The 19,885-nt window shown below is 35.1% G+C and overlaps 1 protein-coding gene across 1 annotated transcript in view; it reads left to right on the top strand.

Moving 5' to 3' along the window:
• NIPAL1 (NIPA like domain containing 1) overlaps positions 1–19,885 on the top strand; it is a 28,964-nt gene that overhangs the window by 1,710 nt on the left and 7,369 nt on the right. Inside the window, exons 2-3 of the mRNA XM_074229501.1 lie at positions 17,382–17,648; positions 18,326–18,382. Coding sequence (XP_074085602.1) covers positions 17,382–17,648; positions 18,326–18,382 — 324 coding nt within the window. The remainder of the gene's footprint in view (positions 1–17,381; positions 17,649–18,325; positions 18,383–19,885) is intronic.

Genomic DNA, 19,885 nt, shown 5'->3' with positions numbered 1-19,885 from the left:
TTTAAAATTTTTTTTTTCTTAAAAATAGCAACCTGTTCATTTCTTATTTTTAAAAAAGTTTCAAACAATGAAGTGTCCAACTGGAAGGAGGGAGGAGGAAAAGCAAATACCTTAATAATATGTAAAACAGATAACTAAGAGGTAGATAGATTGTGCTATGGATCTCAAGTTAGAATTATTTCACAATACTGCATATCATTTCAGATTTTTTTAGCATGTTGGTTAATTTTTCTGAACTGATTTTTTTTTTCCTTTTCCTTGTTAAAAGAGTGGGCTGGGTGGAACCAAGTTGGCAAAGTAAAGACAAGACTCGCCTGAGCTAGTCCCCAAATCCCTCCAAATCCCTTTTAAATAATTACTTCAAACACATTTTAGACAAAACCCACAAAAAGATAGAATGAAAAAATTTTCCAGCCTAAGATAACTTAGAATGTTGGCAAGAAATGTCTGATGTACCAGGATCAGAATGGAGCATGGACCAGAGTAGGCAGGCAGTGCAGACCGGCCCCCAGCAAGCCAGGAGCAGGCCCAGAGGAGGGAATGGGGGTGGGGAGGGAAGGTTGAGTGAATCAGTGACAACAGTGGTGATTTCTGAATCTCTCAACCAAAGTAAGGGTGTCAGACAGTTGGTCAGAAGAGATTTACAGAGGGCTCTTTGCTGATGATAGGGCCAGGACTCTGTTGCATTGCTCTTACTTGGACCTGGGTCACAGACCTATGTTGCAGTTCCAAGATGAGGAGGAACACTAGTAAAACAAAGGTTGTGGTCACAGAAGAGTAGGGATCTTAATCATAGTTCCAAGGTGGAAAAGAATGTCTGGTCACTCACAGACCAAGTGCATAGTACAAGAGAGTAATAAACACGCCTCTCTCTATATCATACCAACTTGAAAGAACCAAAAACTTCACAGGTCCCAGAATTACATCGGAAAACAGCTGCACAGAAAGTCTCAAGCTTAGAGCTCCATTCTGGAGTCAGAGTTAAACTTTAGCATAAGGTTAAGTCAAGAAATATCCTGGAAAATGAGCAAACAGTAGAAAAAGGTCCTTTCTATAGAAAGTTACTACAGTGACAGGGAAGATTAAAACACAAACTCCTCAGAAGAGGACAACAGTCAAAATTCATTCAAATATAATTCAAAATACATTCAAAATAAAATATGAATTGACCCCAAGTCATGGAAAAACTCAAAGGAGATTTTAAAAATCAAATAAGACAGAGGAAAAAATTGGGGAAAGTGATGCAAGAAAATCATGAAAAAAGATTAAACAGCTTGGTAAAGGAGATTTTTAAAAGCTAAAAAAACCACTTTAAAAAATAGAATAGGGCAAATGGTAAAAGAGGTTTTTTTTTTTTCAAAAACCTAGGGAAGAGAAAATAAAATATTAATGAAATTGTTTGTCCTGCTTTCTGGAAGAAGATCATGACATCAGGGCGGTAATGCCATGACAAGCAAATGAATTGAGTTTGAATGAGGGGAGTCTGAATAAAGTCATCAGCCTTACTTTCTCCTCCAGAGTCATCTGGAAAGTGGCCAGATATGAATCAGCATATGCCCAGAGATGGGTTAAGTGACTTACCTAAGGTCACATAGTTAATAAGTGTGAAGTGTCTGAGGCTAAGTTTGAACTCAGGTCCTCCTGACTCCAGACCTGGGTGCTCTGTCCACTCTGCCATCCAGCTGTCCTTAAGGAAGAAAAGAATGCCTTGAAAAGAATAATTGGCCAAGTGGAAAAAGACATTCAAAAATTCACTGAAGAGAAGAACTCTTTAAAAAGCAGAATTGGCCAATAAAAAAGGAAGCTCACTGAAGAAAATAATTCCTTAAAAATTTAGAAATTTTTTCTAATTCTAATTCTAAAATTTAGAAACAAATCCTTAAAATTAAGAATTGGACAAATAGAAGTTAATGACTTTATGAGACATCAATAAACTATCAAATAAGATTAAAAGAAGAAAAAAAAGAAGAAAATATGAAATATCTCATTAGAAAAATAACTAACCTGGGAAAGATAACCAGGAGAGATAACTTAAGAATCATTGTTCTACCTGAAAGTCTTGGTTTTAAAAAAAAGAGCCTAGACATAATCTTTCAAAAAATTATAAAGGAAAACTAACCTGAAAGTCGAGCCAGAGAGTAAAATTGAAATTGAAAGAATCTACTTATTACCTCCTAAAAGAGATCCCAAAATAAAATTCCCAGGAATATTATAGCCAAATCCCAAGACTCTCAGGTCAAGGAGAAAATATTATAAGTGGTCTGAAAGAAAATTCAAGTATCTTGGAGCCACAGTCAGGATAACACAAGATTTAGCAATTTCTACATTAAAGGCTGGGAAGGCTAGAAATATGATATTCTGGAGAGCAATTAAAAGAGCCAGGATTACAGCCATCACCTACCCAACAAAACTGAGTTAAAATGAAGATTCATTTAAATCAGGAGTGGGGAATGTCTGTCCCTAGAGCCATTTGTTATGACTCTGCCACAATAAGGTACCTCTAGACAGGACTTAAAATTTAGTAAATTTAATTTTTAGGGGTGAATTAGTTAAATGTTTAACCAAATATAACAGGCCAATAATATTATAACGATCCAAATGGCCCTTAGCAGAAAAAAGTTTCCCCATCTCTGAATTAGAGGACTTTCAAGAATTCCTGATGAAAAGACCAGAACTTTCAAATATGAGACTCAAAAGAAGCATACATGGGAAAATGATACTTGTAACTCCTAATAACTTTCTCTCATTATTAGGACAATTAGAAGAAGTATACACTGACAGAAAGCATAGGTGTGAGTTGAATGTTATGGTATGATTACCTTAAAAAATAAAATTAAGGGGTAAAAAAGAAGAATGCACTGGGAGAAGGTGAAAAGGAAAGATAGAATGAGGTAAATTATCTGACATAAAAGAGGTAAAAGTGATTTTAGAGTGGAGGGGAGAAGGGTGCACATGAACCTTACTCTTTTTTTTAAATTTATTTTTATTAAAGATATTATTTGAGTTTTACAATTTTCCCCCCAATCTTGCTTCCCTCCCCTCACCCCCTGATGGAAAGCACTCTGTCAGTGTTTACTTTGTTTCTATGTTGTACCTTGATCCAAAATGGGTGTGATGAGAGAGAAATCATATCCTTAAAGTAGAGAAGTGAAGTCTAAGAGGTAACAAGATCAGACAATATCTGTTTTTTTCTAAATTAAAGGGAATAGAAATTGAACTTTCTTCAAACTCCACAGCTCCTTATCTGGATACAGATGGCACTCTCCTTTGCAGACAGCCCAAAATTGTTCCCGATTGTTGCACTGATGGAATGAGCAAGTCCTTCAAGGTTGAACATTGCCCCCATGTTGCTGTTAGGGTGTACAGTGTTTTTCTGGTTCTGCTCATCTCACTCAGCATCACTTCATGCAAACCCCTCCAGGTTTCCCTGAAATCCCATCCCTTCTGGTTTCTAATAGAACAATAGTGTTCCATGACATACATATGCCACAGTTTGCTAAGCCATTCTTCAATTGAAGGACATTTACTTGATTTCCAATTCTTTGCCACCACAAACAGGGCTGCTATAAATATTTTTGTACAAGTAATGTTTTTACCCTTTTTCATCATCTCTTCAAGGTGTAGACCCAGTAGTGGTATTGCTGGGTCAAAGGGTATGCACATTTTTGTTGCCCTTTGGGCATAGTTCCAAATAGCTCTCCAGAAAGGTTGGATGAGTTCACAGCTCCACCAACAGTGTAATAGTGTCCCAGATTTCCCACAACCTTTCCAGCAATGATCATTATCCTTCCTGGTCATATTGGCCAATTTGAGGGGTTGTGAGATGGTACCTCAGAGAAGCTTTAATTTGCATTTCTCTAGTAATTAATGATTTAGAGCATTTTTTCATATGGCTATGGATTGCTTTGATCTCCTCATCTGTAAATTGCCTTTGAATATCCTTTGACCATTTGTCAATTGGGGAATGGCTTTTTGTTTTAAAAATATGACTCAGTTCTCTGTATATTTTAGAAATGAGTCCTTTGTCAGAATCGTTAGTTGTAAAGATTGTTTCCCAATTTACTACATTTCTTTTGATCTTGGTTACATTGGTTTTATCTGTGCAAAAGCTTTTTAATTTAATGTAATTGAAATCATCTAATTGGTTTTTGGTGATGTTCTCCAACTCTTCCTTAGTCATAAACTGCTCCCCTTTCCATAGATCTGACAGGTAGACTAGTCCTTGATCTTCTAATTTGCTTATAGTATTGTGTTTTATGTCTTATGTCCTGTAACCATTTGGATCTTATCTTGGTAAAGGGTGTGAGGTGTTGGTCTAATCTAAGTTTCTTCCATACTAACTTCCAATTATCCCAGCAATTTTTATCAAAGAGGGAGTTTTTTTGTTTTTGTTTTTGTTTTTTTAGGGTTTTTTGCAAGGTAAATGGGGTTAAGTGGCTTGCCCAAGGCCACACAGATAGGTAATTATTAAGTGTCTGAGACCGGATTTGAACCCAGGTATTCCTGACTCCAGGGCCAGTGCTTTATCCACTGCGCCACCTAGCTGCCCCAAAAGAGGGAGTTTTTATCCCAATGGCTGGACTCTTTGGGTTTATCAAACAGCAGATTACTATAATCATCTCTTGCTTTTACACCTAGTCTATTCCACTGGTCCACCACTCTATTTCTTAGCCAATATCAAACAGTTTTGATAACTGATGCTTTATAATATAATTTTAGATCAGGTAGGGCTAAGCCACCTTCTTTTGCACTTTTTTTTTCATTAAGCTCCTGGAAATTCTTGACTTTTTATTTCTCCATATGAATTTACTTACAATTTTTTCTAACTCATTAAAGTAACTTTTTGGAATTTTGATTGGTAGGGCACTAAACAGATAGTTTAGTTTTGATAGAATTGTCATTTTTATCATATTAGCTCTACCTATCCATGAGCAGTTGATATTTGCCCAGTTATTTACATCTGATTTAATTTGTGTGAGAAGTGTTTCATAATTGTTTTCAAAAAGATTCTGAGTCTGTCTTGGAAAATAGACTCCCAAGTATTTTCTATTGTCTGAGGTTACTTTGAATGGGATTTCTCTTTCTAGCTCTTCCTGCTGTATCTTGCTAGTCATATATAGAAAAGTTGAGGATTTATGAGGGTTTATTTTATATCCTGCAACTTTGCTAAAATTGCTAATTGTTTCCAGTAGTTTTTTGGATCATTTCTTGGGATTCTCTAGGTAGACCATCATGTCATCTGCAAAGAGTGAGAGTTTTGTCTCTTCCTTCCCAATTCTAATTCCTTCAATTTCTTTTTCTTCTCTAATTGCTGATGCTAACATTTCTAATACAATATTGAATAGTAGCGGTGATAATGGGCCACCCTTGTTTCATCCCTGATCTTATTGGGAATATCTCTAGCCTCTCCCCATTGAATATAATGCTTGTTGATGGTTTCAAATAAATACTTCTGATTATTTTAAGGAACAGTCCATTTATTCCTACACTCTCTAGTGTTTTTAATAGGAATGGATGCTGTATTTTGTCAAAAGCTTTTTCAACATCTATTGATATGATCATATGATTTCTGATAGGTTTGTTGTTGATATAATTGAGTATACTAATAGTTTTCCTAATATTGAACCAACCCTGCATTCCTGGAATAAATCCTACTTGATCATAATGTATTATCCTAGTGATGACTTGTTGTAATCATTTTGCTAAGATTTTATTTAGGATTTTTGCATCTATATTCATCAGGGAAATAGGTCTATAATTTTCTTTCTCTGTTTTAACTCTTCCTGGTTTAGATAACAGTACCATATTGGTTTCATAGAAAGAGTTAGGCAGAATTCCATCTTTCCCTATTTTTCCAAGGAGTTTATATAGGATTGGAACCAATTGTTCCTTAAATGTTTGGTAGAATTAACTTGTGAATCCATCAGGCCCTGGAGATTTTTTTTTAGGGAGTTCAATAATGACTTGTTGATTTTTTTTTTTCTGAGATAGTGTTGTTTGGGTATTTAATCTCTTCTTCATTTAACCTGGGCAATTTGTATTTTTGTAAATATTCATCCATTTCACTTAGATTATCAAGTTTATTGGCATAGAGTTGGGCAAAATAATTTCCAATTATTACTTTAATTTCCTCCTCATTGGTGGTGAGTTCACCTTTTTCATTTATGATACTAGCAATTTGGTTTTCTTCTTTCTTTTTTTAAATCAAATTTACCAGAGGTTTATCAATTTTATTGGTTTTTTCATAATACCAACTTTTGGTTTTATTTATTAATTCAATAGTTTTTGCTTTCAATTTTATTAATTTCTCCTTTAATTTTTAGAATTTCTAATTTGGTATTTAATGGGGAATTTTTGATTTGTTCTTTCTCTAATTTTTTTAGTTGCATTTTTAGTTCATTGATTTCCACTTTCTCCAATTTATTCATGTAAGCATTTAGAGCTATAATATATCCCCTGAGAGTCACTTTGAATGAATCCCATAGGTTTTGGTATGTTGTTTCATTATTATCATTATCTAGGATAAAATGGTTAATTCTTTCTACAATTTGTTTTTTGGTCCACTCATGTTTTAAAATGAGGTTATTCAGTTTCTAATTTGTTCTGGATCTATATCTCCTTGGCCCAGTATTGCATATGGCTTTTATTGCATTGTGATCTGAGAAAGATGTATTCACTATTTCTGCCTTTCTGCAGTTGATCATTAGGTTTTTATGTCCTAGTACATGGTCAATTTTTGTATAAGTTCCATGTATTGCAGAGAAAAAGGTATATTCCTTTCTATCTCCATTCAGTTTCCTCCATAAGTCTACCATATCTAATTTTTCTAACAATCTATTTACCTCCTTAAACTTCTTTCTTGTTTATTTTATGATTCGATTTATCTAGATCTGATAGCGGGAGGTTGAGGTCTCCCACTAGTAGAGTTTTGTTGTCTATGTCTTCCTGTAGTTCTTTCAGCTTCTCCTCTAAGAATTTGGGTGCTGTCCTACTGGGTGCATATATATTCAATATTGAAATGACTTTATTGTCTATGGTAGCTTTTAGGAGGATAAAGTTTCCTTCCTTATCTCTTTTAACGCTATCTATTTTTGCTGCTGGTTTGTCTGAGATAAGGATTGCTACCCCTGCTTTTTTTACTTCAGCTGAAGCAAAATATATTTTGCTCCAACCTTTTACCTTTACTCTATATGTATCTCTCTGCTTCAAATGAGTTTCTTGTAAGCAGCATATTGTAGAATTCTGGTTTTTAATCCACTCTTCTATTTGCTTACGTTTTAAGGGAGAGTTCATCCCATTTACATTCAAGGTTATGATTACTAATTCTTTATTGCCCTCCGTGCTATCTTCCTTCTGTTTGTATTTTCCCCCTTTCCCCCCCATCCATATTCCCCAGTATGTTGTTTCTGAATACCACCCCCTTCAGTGTGTTTGCCCTCCTATGAACCTTACTCTTATAGGAATTGACTCAAAGAGTGAATAACGTACAAACTCAATTGGAGTTTAGAAATCTATCTTACCATAGAAGTAGGAGCAGAAGGGCATAAGAGAAGGGGGTGGGGTGGCTGATAGAAGAGAAGGCAGCTTGGGGGAAGCAAAAGTAAGAACCAAAACACTTTTAAGAATGGACAGGGTTGGGGGGGCTAGGTGGCACAGTGGATAGAGCACTGGCCCTAGAATCAGGAGTACCTAAGTTCAAATCTGGCCTTAGACAATAATTACATAGCTTTGTGATCTTGGGCAAGCCACTTAACCCCATTTGCCTTGCAAAAACATAAAAAAAAATGGACAGGGTAAAATGAGAGCAAGTAGGATAAACAGGGGAGAAATAGGATAGAAGTAATAGATTACAGTTGGTAATCATTACTGTGAAAAAAAATTCTGTTTTTCTGATGAAGGCTTCATTTCTTATATAGAAAACAATCAAGTTTATAGAAGTAAGAGAAATTTCTCAATTGATAAATGGTCTAAGGAAATGAACAGGAAGTTTTCAGAAAAGTAATCAAAGCTATTTATAGTTATTTGAAAAAATGCTCTAAATCACTGTTGATTAGAACAGGTGCGTCCCACTCATTCTAACAGGCCCTTGTTGAGTTTGTTTTTGTAATCCTTCTTGGTATGGGTTGCATTGTATTCCTGTATTAAATTCTATATGTAACCCTTGTGGGTTTTTTGTTAGGCCAGAACTAAAAGGTTGGATACCCCTTATTAGAGAAATGCAAATTAAAACAACTGAACTACCATCACCAAAGTATCCATTGGCAAATGGAAAAAAGAAAAATGACAAATCCAGGAGCAGACTACTGTTGGAGTTCTGAACTGATTCCACCATTCTGGAGAGCAATTTGGAACTTTGCCTAAAGGGCTATAAAACCACTTATATCCTTTGACCTAGCAATACCACTAGGTCTGTATCCCAAAGAGACAAAAAAAGAAAAGGACCTATGTGTACAAAAATATTTATAGCAACTCTTTCAGTGGTGGCAAAGAATTGGAAATTGAGGGGATGTCCATCAGTCAGGCAATGACTGAATAAGTTGTTATATATGCAGATGCAAAGTGAAATGAGCAGAACTTGGAAAATATTGTACACAGTAATAACTATATTGTATGATGACATACAATGAATAACTTAGCTATTTCCTGTAAAACAATGATCCATGACAACTTTGAAGGTTTTATGATAAAAGGTGCTGTCAATCACTAGAGAAAGAACTGGTAGAGCCTAAATGCAAATTGAAAAATACTTTTTCTTTCTTTTTTGTCTGTTTTCTTTCATAGCATAAGTTATGAGGAAATATGCTTTGCATGACAATACTGGTATAATCTGTGTCAAATTGTTTGCCTTTTCAATGGACAGTGGAGGAGAGTGAGGGTGAGATTTTGGAACTCAAAATTTGAAAAAAATGTTAAAATTGGTTTTTATAAGTATTGGGAAAAATTATAAAATATAAAAAAATATTGCCTGTAGGGAGATGGGAGATGGTGGGAAACAATGGGAAATGGAAATTTTGTAAAATAAAATATAGCAATTTTTTTTGGTTTTTCAAGGCAATGGGGTCAAGTGACTTGCCCAGGGTCAACAGCTAAGTAATTATTGAATGTCTGAGGCTGGATTTGAACTCAGGTCCTCCTGACTCCAGGACCAGTTCTCTATCTACTACATCACCTAGCTGCCCCAAATGATATCAATTTAAAAAAATAAAATTATTTCCTGGCTAAGTCAGAAACTTAAATGTATTTCCTTCCTTTCCTTAATGATAAACCAAGCTATTCCAAGTCAAACACCCCGTTGAGTCTGCCTAAGGAGCTTATTGGACGGGGTGTGAGAATTATAAATCTGAAATATAAATTGCTTAAGGTGTTTACAAAACTGTTTCTCAGGCCCTGCTAGAGAACCAGCCAGCAAAGAAGAATGACAAACAGGATTTGGATTGAGATCTTTGGTGTAGGAATACTAATATTGTCTTTGTTGTTTGAGAGCCTATATTCAAATTCTTTTAATCTTATTACCTTGAGTAGGAAACAATGATCAAGTTTCTTGACCTTCATGGGTCTCAGTTTCCAAATTCATAAAATGAGGGACTTGATTTGGACTATATGGATTTGAAGTCTCTTTCAGCTTTAAATTTATGTTCCTTCTATTGACCTAATAACCCTTCTACTGAATTTTGAGATAATTAGAGGAATTGTAGAATGTTAAGACCTAGACAGTCTGCTTATTATTTAGAATGGGTAGAGTCCTGCATAAATTCATATAGTACTACTTTTTCAGAGCACTTTTACATCTTGTTTCTGCAGTAAGAGCACTCTTGGGGTCAGAAGACCCAGGTTCAAGTCCAAACTCAAGAATTATAAGTTTTTTAACTTGAGAGGGTACTTTTCTTATCTATAAAACTGTGATAATAATGATTCCATTCTGTACTTTAAAAGATTGCTATTAGGAAAGCACTTAATAAATTTTAAAACCTTAACTAAATCAATGTAAGTTGTGATTTTTATTTTACAGATGAGGAAACTGAGTCAGAGAGGTCACAGTCAATTGACAGCACTACCCAATGAATTAGGTCACAGTCAATTAACAGCACTACCCAAATTTTGCGCATAGTTTGGACTTCTATTTTTCTTCCTCACTACCATTCTTGAGCTCATTCCACTGTATACAGGGAAATGGTCCAAGATCTCACTTAACCCTTTAATAAAGTACAAGAGAGAATATTTTCCACAATTTTGTTGAGTGAATAAATCCCTCCTCTACTTAGCCAAAGGGATAGCTTATGTACTGACTACTGGACAAACTTTCTACCAAATTAAATAGATTTAAAGCATTAGGTCTTTTTCCTGATTATAGAAGGAAAAAATATAGTTACTGGACCTACCATATCCTAAATGCTTAATAAATTTTTTACCCATTTGATTAATTGGATTAGGAGGCTTTAGGAAACTGGGCAACTTATAGCCTTTGAAAGTTGCCGCCTCAGACACTAACTAGCTGTGTGACCCTGGATAAGTCACTTAACCCCAATTATTTCCAAAAAAATAAAGAAGAGAAAGAAAGTTGTCTAGAGTAGTTAGAGAGTTAAATGATTGGCCCAGTGTCACACAGACTCTAAATGAGGCAGGACCTAGACCTATGTCTTCAAGGCTTTGAGGTCAGGTTTCTATATCAAAATAAATAATGTCTTCACAGTTTTCTCTTTTTGCTTCCTCAAACCACCACCTCTGATGCAACAGTTAATCAAATTATTCCACAACATGAAAATTTTCAATTCCTGAGTCCCTAATCAGATTAGAGCATCTTACCCTGCCTCTAGTAAAAAAAAAATGACAGAGGAAGTCCTTAAATGGTCAAAGGTAATAAAAATTTCCCACTAATAGTACTGTTCATAGAATAGGATAACTCTCTTGGAGCATAATTTTTTTTGTTTTTTGTTTTTTGTTTTTGCAAGGCAATGGGGTTAAGTGGTTTGTCCAGGACCACACAACTAGGTAATTGTTAAGTGTCTGAGGCCGGATTTGAACTCAGGTACTCCTGACTCCAGGGCCGGTACTCTATCCACTGTGCCACCTATTTGCCTCACCCCTGAGCATAATATTTAACATAAAATGTAAATGACCAAGAAAAAGATAAAAAGTGGCAAGTGAAAGTAGTACTAATATCATTCCTTACATTTCAGTAAATTGTGGCAGTACTCTGGATTTCTGACTGCACTCTCAACTGGAAATTTTTTTCAGAATGATAGTACTAGGTATTTAACTGTGTGTTTGATATAGCTAAAACTGGTACATCAGCTTTAATTTTGTTTATATAGTTTGTACTTAAAGGTTTATCTTCCCCACCCCTACCCCATACTTAGACATAGACTTGCCTCTGATCTTGGAAGTTGTATGACCACAGACAGTTCAATGAACTTCTCTAGACCTCAGTTTCCTCAACTATAAAATACCTGAGAGGGCTATATATAAAGATCAAATGATTAACTGTTGCAAGTTTAGATATCAACTATTATCTCTAGTTTCCCAAATTTATTTTATAATCTCTTCTATTCCTGTTTCCTATCATTGAAAAATCTTTATTGATATAATTTTTATTTTAATCACCTTCTTTTAAAAATATACTCCTCTCCCATTCTTTCTCCAGAGACATATAACAAAGAATAAAAAAATAGGATAAAAATCTGTCAACATCATTTCCTAGGTATCCTTTGCACCCATAGGATCATAGATTTAGAGCTGGACAGGACCTTGGAGTTGTAGGTCATTTAATTGGACCCTTTCATTTTATTAATGAAAAAATTCAAACTTATGGGAAGTAAGTGACTTTTCCAAGACCAAACAAGTAACATATATCAGAGTATAAATCAGAGATTCAGATTTAGATCCTCTGATTCTGAATCAAATACCTGCCACCATACTGTCCATATCAAGGAAATGGAAGAGGGGTCCTGGCAATGCTAACAAGAATAAGTTGTGATTTATCAAAGAAAACAAGTTGGCTTCATGGTAATATTAGAAATTAAATTCCCAAAGAAAAATTAGCACTACTGTAAAAGTAATTCATGTATTTGTGGTAATTTATTTCATTCTTATTAAGGCAAAAGGTCATTTTTTTGAAGAGCAAAGATCTCAGTTGAGTTTGTCAGCTTTTTTTAAAAAAAAGGTTCCTATTGAATTCAATTCAATAAGCATTTACTAAAAGCCTACCTATGTGCCAGGCACCATTCTAGATACTGAACATACAAGGACAAAAATAAATACTTCTGACAATACATTGGAGTATGAAAAGGAGGATACAGTATCTACATAATTAAATACATAAAATACAGGTCTGATATGAAGGATAGTCTAACAATATTGCAGGATTTTAAGTGCCAATTTATGGAAGGAATGATTAAATAAAGTGTAGTACAAAATCTAGTGGAATATTAATGTTCCATAAGAAATAATAAGTATAAAGAATTCAGAGAGCCATGGGAAGACTTATATGAAATGATATACATCAAATTAAACAGAACAAAGAAAACAACTTAGAAAAGGGATTCAACAATGGAATGGGTAACTCACAAGATCATGTAGACAACTTACTCATTCTCTGAGAGTACTTGATTACTCTACAGTCTAGATTCCCAGAGAACTACCACTACAGACTGTCTCAAGAAACTGGTTGGGGAAGACTTCCCCTAGTCACCACTCTAACTTTTGAACTATTGCTGATGCATTTCCACCGATAGAAACCAACCATTCATGATGACACTTTTAGATCTTTAATCATTTTAATAATAAATAAAAATATTTAATTTAATTTTCATATTTTGTAGTTTGATATACTAATATAGCAAATAATATTTATAATGATTTTATAGTAAAGTAAAAAGAAATAAGGACATCACAGGTTCTCCTATATTAAGCAAGTGAATGAGAACTTAAATACATCTGTACATAACCTAGGTCACCAGGGCATTCACTTGGAGAAACTTGTTAAGAAGGCTGGTTTGAAAACATGGAAAACTCATGCTCATAATGACTCATACTTGAATTGAAATCTTCATCATTGTCTTTCTGACTCAGAAACTATTCATTAAAAGTTCTTGATGAAGTAGCTTCTGTGAGATACAGATTCTGCCATTTGCTAGGCTAAGTCAATACAAACTGTACTTGACTTATACCTCAGCCAAATTCCTCTGATTCTTGTATTACAAGCTATAATTCTGCTGCTTATTAAATTTATTCCCCAGTAACAACTATAGCATACTTTAGTTTCTAGCTTTAAATCTAATAGAAGCAATTCTGAAATCTGTCCTAACACCTCTCTTGTGTTCGTTCTCTCTCTCTCTCTCTCTCTCTCTCTCTCTCTCTTTCGGCACACACACACACACACACACACACACACACACAGACACATGCAAATATTAGTTTTTTTCACAATAGAAATAATTATAGTTATAATTGGTGTTTATATAATGCTTTAAAACTTTCAAAGCATTTAACTTACTGGGGTAATTCCTTCAAACATAATCCTCATTAAACAATCTCAAAGAAGTTAAGTGATTTCTATTTAACATACAACTAGTCAATATAGCTAACAAGCATTGAAAGTGCTATTTGAACTCAAGACATTCTGAATCCATGTTAAGTAGTTTATCCACTATGCTATATCTCAATAAGTGAGACCAGTGAGAATTGAATGCCTGTTTCTTCAGTTATATCACATTAGATCTTTGCTGCTGCTCATGGGTAAAAACTGATTCTATTCACTGGGTTCCACCCTAAGTAATACTAAAATAAACAGTTCCTCCATTACTCTGTCCTTTTTTAATTTCCTCATGCCACAACATCTCTCCTTATGAATAATCAAAAGTTACAACAATCTGAAAACATTTAGTTCCTGGAATCAGTAATCAGATTCGAGCAACTGGACTGCTTTTTTAATTATTTTCCTGCCAGGGACACTGCAATATGCTCTCATTTTTCACTGTATATAATGAGTACTCACACATTACAAAGATCATTTTATTTCCTACCTCACCCTTCAACCTCTCTTCTCCCCCTATAAATGTAGGAGACATTCTGCCATGACTACTTAGAAAGAACATTGTTTCCCTGGTATGGAATCCTCCTACACTGATTCCAGGGATGGAGTTTTTGAAATAGTTATGTTAACCACATATTAAGTGACATGAATGCTACTGTGGGTGGAATTCACTTGGCCAGTCAAGCCAGATGTCTTGAGTTGTTTGTTTCTATTTTTTTCAGACAGGAATGGAACTGATACTGATTTGGCTACTGGGGATTTTTTGCTAATCATTTCAGGTATTGGGGGGCAGAGAGATGGTCTAGACAGGAGACACATAGCTAAGTGTCATATGTGTGAAAGTCTACAGCAGTGCTTGCAAAAAAAAAGATTGCTGAAAATCCTAGAACTGCACTGAAAAGTATCTGAGCTGATGAAATTTAATCATAGTTATAATGGAATGTGCTGAGTCATTTGATTCTTTGGTTCTGAAATGTGGTCGATCCTCCAAATTATGGAAAGTATTTTGAGGTTCCTGAAATGTTTAAATATATATTTCTTAGTTCTCATCATTTTATTATATGTATGCAATAAAATGAGGGTACTATCTGTCTTATCTATCCTGGGAAGACAAATGGGTTAAGAGAAATGAAGCCACTAAGTTCTTTGGTTTCACCATTATTTTAGACTTGAATATTTCTTCCATTTCTAAATTCTTGATATAGGAAAACTCAGAAGAGCATATGACATTCTGTCAAAACCAGAACTAGTTTGATTCCTGAAAGGGAAAAGGAAGACCTGGGGGGAAAGGGAAAGAAAACAATAGGAACAAACAGGGATTTAAAGTGAACATACTTTGGCTTTTACTTTCATTGTTTCTTAGGTGAATTTCTCAAACTGAGGGAAGACTGTCCCATCAATTTATGCCTCTATAGTATGACTGACAATTTTTTAGACAGCCTCCCCTTCCCCAACTCCTGGTAGAATGAAGGAAGGAGAAAGAGGTAGAGGAAGGATGGTAACAAGGGAAGTCACCTCCCTTAATTCTAGAATTAGACAAGAGATTGCCTTTGGTATGGTAGGTCACTGGTGGCTAAGAGGTCAACAAGGGAGATAGACCTGAATTCATGGGGCTATGGTATAAGGTCAGTAGAAGGAAGTATGTGTCGTCCCCTGGGTGGATCCCAAGGGGGCAAAGCCTTGGCTACTCTGTCCAGTACAATCCTGAACCCCTTGTATGGGACAAATACCAATTCTCTTACTGAAGTTCTGTTGCAAAACTGATTTGTTCATCAGTCATGAAGTATTTTTCTTTGTTTAAAAACTTTGAGAGGTGTGTCTGTGTGTTTGCTCCTGACCAAATTCATTCACCAGTGAATATGAACATATTCGAATATGAACATAAGGTCCTTTATTGTCTATGGGAATTTTTCATAATTAAGGAGAAGCAAGTTTAAGTTAAAATTCAATTGTTCTGCTTTTTTTGTTCTAAAATTTTCTCCATGTCAGTTCATTTGAATTTAACAAAAATTTGGTAACTGCTGTAGGAGATAGAAAGTTTAGAGTAGATACATCGACTGATAATATTAAAAAACTGTTCACCATTCAGCATTATCTAACTATAAGTATTTTAGGGAATTTTTTCAGTATTGAAAATCTCATTTATATTTATTATTTAGTGGAACTAATTTAGTTGAATCATATGTTCATTTAGCCTTCAAAACACTTAAAAAAAATCACAGGCACACAACTCATTTTAGTATTAAACTTAATTTCATTTAGAGAATCTGAGGAATTGTTCACTTCAGTTAATACTGTTATGGAAAACTAACCACAGTTTACTGGTTGGAAGAATTCTTTCTTCTTAAATCACCAAGTAGGTGACTTAGGTTCCTTGTGGAATAGTTATTGCTTGTTAAATGAGCCGAAAATGCCAAGTACTTTACAGAATTCTAGAGGAAACTGGTTCCAGGGAAAAAAGTCTTGGAGTCAGAAGGTCTGGTTTCAAGTCCCAGCTCCAGTACTTAGCTATAGAATCATAGGCATGTCCCTTGTATTTTATTAACTTCAGTTACCTCAAATATAACATGGAGATAATACTATTTACACTTTGAAAGTGATCCAAAGGTTGTGGAAAGATACTGGGTGGCCCAAGCATGGTGACACATTGCTATTATCCCTACTATTGTTAAGTTTGCTGCTCAGGCCTGGGAGTTCTGAACTTCAATAGTACTTAATCCATTTGGATATCTTCACTGAATCAAGGACTTTTATGGTGAACAGGGGACTAATAGACCTTCAAAAGGACAGAAACAGAATAGGTTAAATCTTCAGGGTAGATAAGTAGTGAAATTGGGCCTGTGCCACTATACTTCTAGCCTGGTTGAGAAAGGGAGAATAAGTCTCTCTACCCCTTCACACCCAAATAAAGATATATGGTATGTGGAAGACAGCTGCATATCACCAACAATGACTTGGGGCTCTGGAGGTAGTAGTTTATTTTTAGCCATTTTTTTCTATTGTGTCCAGCCCTTCTTGACCCCATCTAGGTTTTCTTGGCAAAGATTCTAGAGTGGTCTGTCATTTCCTTCTCCACTCCATTTTTCAGATGAGGCTAACAGGGTTAAATAATTTGCTCAGGGTTTTACATTTAGTATATGAAGTCAGATTTGAATTCAGCAAAATGTGTCTTCCTATGTCCAGGCTAATACTATAGAGTACTGGAAAATGAATATTGGATTCAGTGGCCTTTAAAGTTACTTCTAGCTATAAAGCTATGATTTTACTATCTTTTCTGTACATAGAAGACATCTGAAAAAGAAACCGACCTGTTAGATAGTAAGAGTGATAGATTATGAATGGACCCATCCTCACAAAGGGTTACATAAAATATCAATAAAATAGTTACATGCCCAATTCATTGATCTGCTATTTCTTTCTTTTATTGACAAAAGCATTAGACATATAAATTTCTCTAGAACTGCTTTTTTGGCTACAAAAGGAAAAAAGGAAAGTTTCCTATATGTTGAATAGATCCTTTATGGCAGATAGAAAAGCATGGATGTGAGTTGTACTGTTTGGGAAGGCATAGAGGGGTTCCTATCTTTCCTGTACAGAGTAAAGCTTAAGGTGAGGAGATCATATATTTGTAGAAATATAAAACTTACTAATTACCTAGCTGTGTGGCCTTGGGCAAGCCACTTAACCCCATTTGCCTTGCAAAAACCTAAAAAAATATATATATATAAAACTTAAATTACATAGCTCAAGGCTTCATATCATCTTAAGAATGTGATATGAAGGTAGGTATGGGGGAATCAATAAAACATTTTTCCATTTTGGTAATGTTTCTCCCTGTATCTTCTTCCAGGCTCTGTGCTCTCTTTGGTATGTTCCAACTCCTACCAGGCATGGTGTCAGATTACCAATGTGTCACAACTAAAGGCTTCTTATGTCACCCATGAGAACCAGAATTCCAGTGGAACAAACCTGAGCATTTCTACATCTACAGAGAACCAATACAGCCTTTTTCTAGGCTTAGTCCTGGCCGTAAGTTCCAGTGTTTTCATAGGCTCCAGCTTCATAATAAAAAAGAAGGGACTCTTAGAACTGGCTAAAAAGGGAATAACCAGAGCTGGTAAGAAACTAATGCCTCCAAACAAATTGTAGCTCTTTCTTTTTTTTCTTTCTCTCTATAGATCCCTTTGGAGTCTGTGAATTCCAGGTTAAAAAACACCACCACCACTCTAATCTAGTTGAGTTCCCATCTCTCACTTTACAGAGAAATAAAAATTTTAAAAATAGAAACAAAAAAGAAATAAAATGTCTTGTTTAGCATTGTAGCTCAAGTTAATGGCAGAGCGAGTTCTTGAACTTCAGTCTCCTGACTCCTTATTCATTAATCCTTCTACTATACCAAATCTGCTTTTAGTACCTTTAAAAAAACTTATGTTATTATTAATTCATACTGAATCTTGGCTTAGATCATTCAGAAAGTCTTTCTCGTGGGACTGATTTTTGCAGTGCAGCATCCTTGGACTTGTTCATCTTTAATTGGGAGACAGCTGTCAATACTATATGCAATCTCTTTTCCTTTTAGATGGAAGCTAATCACAGGAAAGACCAAGTGTGTTCCTTGCTTCTTAGAGATAACTTCACAAATTCTTGGGAAATTACTAGTGAAACATTTGCTAGCAAGACTTGTTCCCTCCCATCCTGCCCCACTTTTTTCTACATTTTAGAGAATTCATCTTTCAGATAATTGCTCCTCTGAGTTTCATCATTTTCCGTGTTAGAATTTGCTTATTTTTCTAGGGCAAGGTGGACATTCTTACCTGAAGGAATGGCTCTGGTGGGCAGGATTACTCTCAAGTAAGTGCCTAATACCTACAATACAGTTGTAAAATAATAAAGATCCAGAGTATGATACTTTCCAGAATCTGGTAAGAGGTTATCTTCATAGTAGAGATTATGTCCACTTACCAAGCTTCTATATAGAAATGACAATGTATATAAGGACAGCAACTGAACCTGATTTCACTGGTTTCTCAGATAAGAAAATTCTCTCTATCCATAAAAGTGTGTTTTCTCAATTTATAATCAGAGAGAATTGTCTAGAGCAATGAGGTAAAGTGATTTTTGCCCAGGGTCACTCAACTAGTGTAATAAATAGAACAGGTGTATGTTATTGTATATTTATTTGAGTAGAATATCATTTAATTGTATGACTCAAATTACTTTTATTTCATTCCTACTATCTCTATAGTCCTGGAATAATGGAGGGAAAGAAGATATGTTAAATTTGATATTCAATTATGTATTTCCCCTTTGAATTCTCACACATATTTTGAGAAGAAAATCAAGAACAGGGCTTTCTTTGAATACTTTGCCTAGTTTTTTTTTTTCTGATCTGAAACTATACCTGTGCTATCAATTTATCTCTTAAATGTACCTTGTTTTGGGGGCAGCTAGGTGGCCTTGGAGTCAGGAGTATCTGGGTTCAAATGCTGCCTCAGACACTGAATAATTACCTAGCTGTGTGGCCTTGGGCAAGCCACTTAACACCATTGCCTTGAAAAATCTAAAATATTTTTTTAAATGTACCTTGTTCTTGTTAGAAGCAGACTATGATTAAAATAAGTCACTGCTTGCCACTTGAGATAAGGAAAGAAAAACAAATCTCACTCACACCTCTACCTGCTCCCACCTGCCTCTGATCCTGTGATTCCTTACCTCTGTCTCCCTCCTCTCTCTCATTGGCTAGGGTTGCAGAAGTGTCTAGTTCCAGAGAATCTCCTTGATGAGATGCCAGTAGAAGTATAGCAAGTGTCTCTTCCTTCTTGCCTTAAAAACTGTTTCAACCCCAAACTGAAACTTATTTAAAAGAATCATAAATTTTTGTATCTTTCAACTACTTCCAAATTACCTAATCTTTGTAGCCAAAAGCTTGGAACTTTAAGAGCAATGTTTTTCAGGAATTTTGAGGATTTGCTTAAGGATAAATGGCAATTTAGACTAATTACTTAACTACTTAATTACTATTTAATTAACTTTGCCATTGTAAGATACAATGAGTAAGAATATCAAAGATGAATTAACAATATACCTCTTAGGGGTAGTTAGGTGACACAGTGAGTAGAGCACTGGCCCTGGAGTCAAGAGGACCTGCGTTCAAATTTGACCTCAGACATTTAATAATTACCTAGCTGTGTGAACTTGGGCAAGTCACTTAATCCCATTTTGTAAAACCCTAAAAAAATGCCTCTTGTTTGTGCAGTACTTCACAATTTTCTTTTCTTTCTTTTTTTTAGTTTTTTTTTTCAAGGAAATGGGGTTAAGTGGCTTGCCCGATGCCACACAGCTGAGTAATTAGTA

This window comes from Macrotis lagotis, chromosome 3, assembly GCF_037893015.1.
Source record: "Macrotis lagotis isolate mMagLag1 chromosome 3, bilby.v1.9.chrom.fasta, whole genome shotgun sequence".
NCBI lineage: Eukaryota > Metazoa > Chordata > Mammalia > Peramelemorphia > Peramelidae > Macrotis > Macrotis lagotis.
This window is presented reverse-complemented; position numbering and strand designations above follow the sequence as displayed.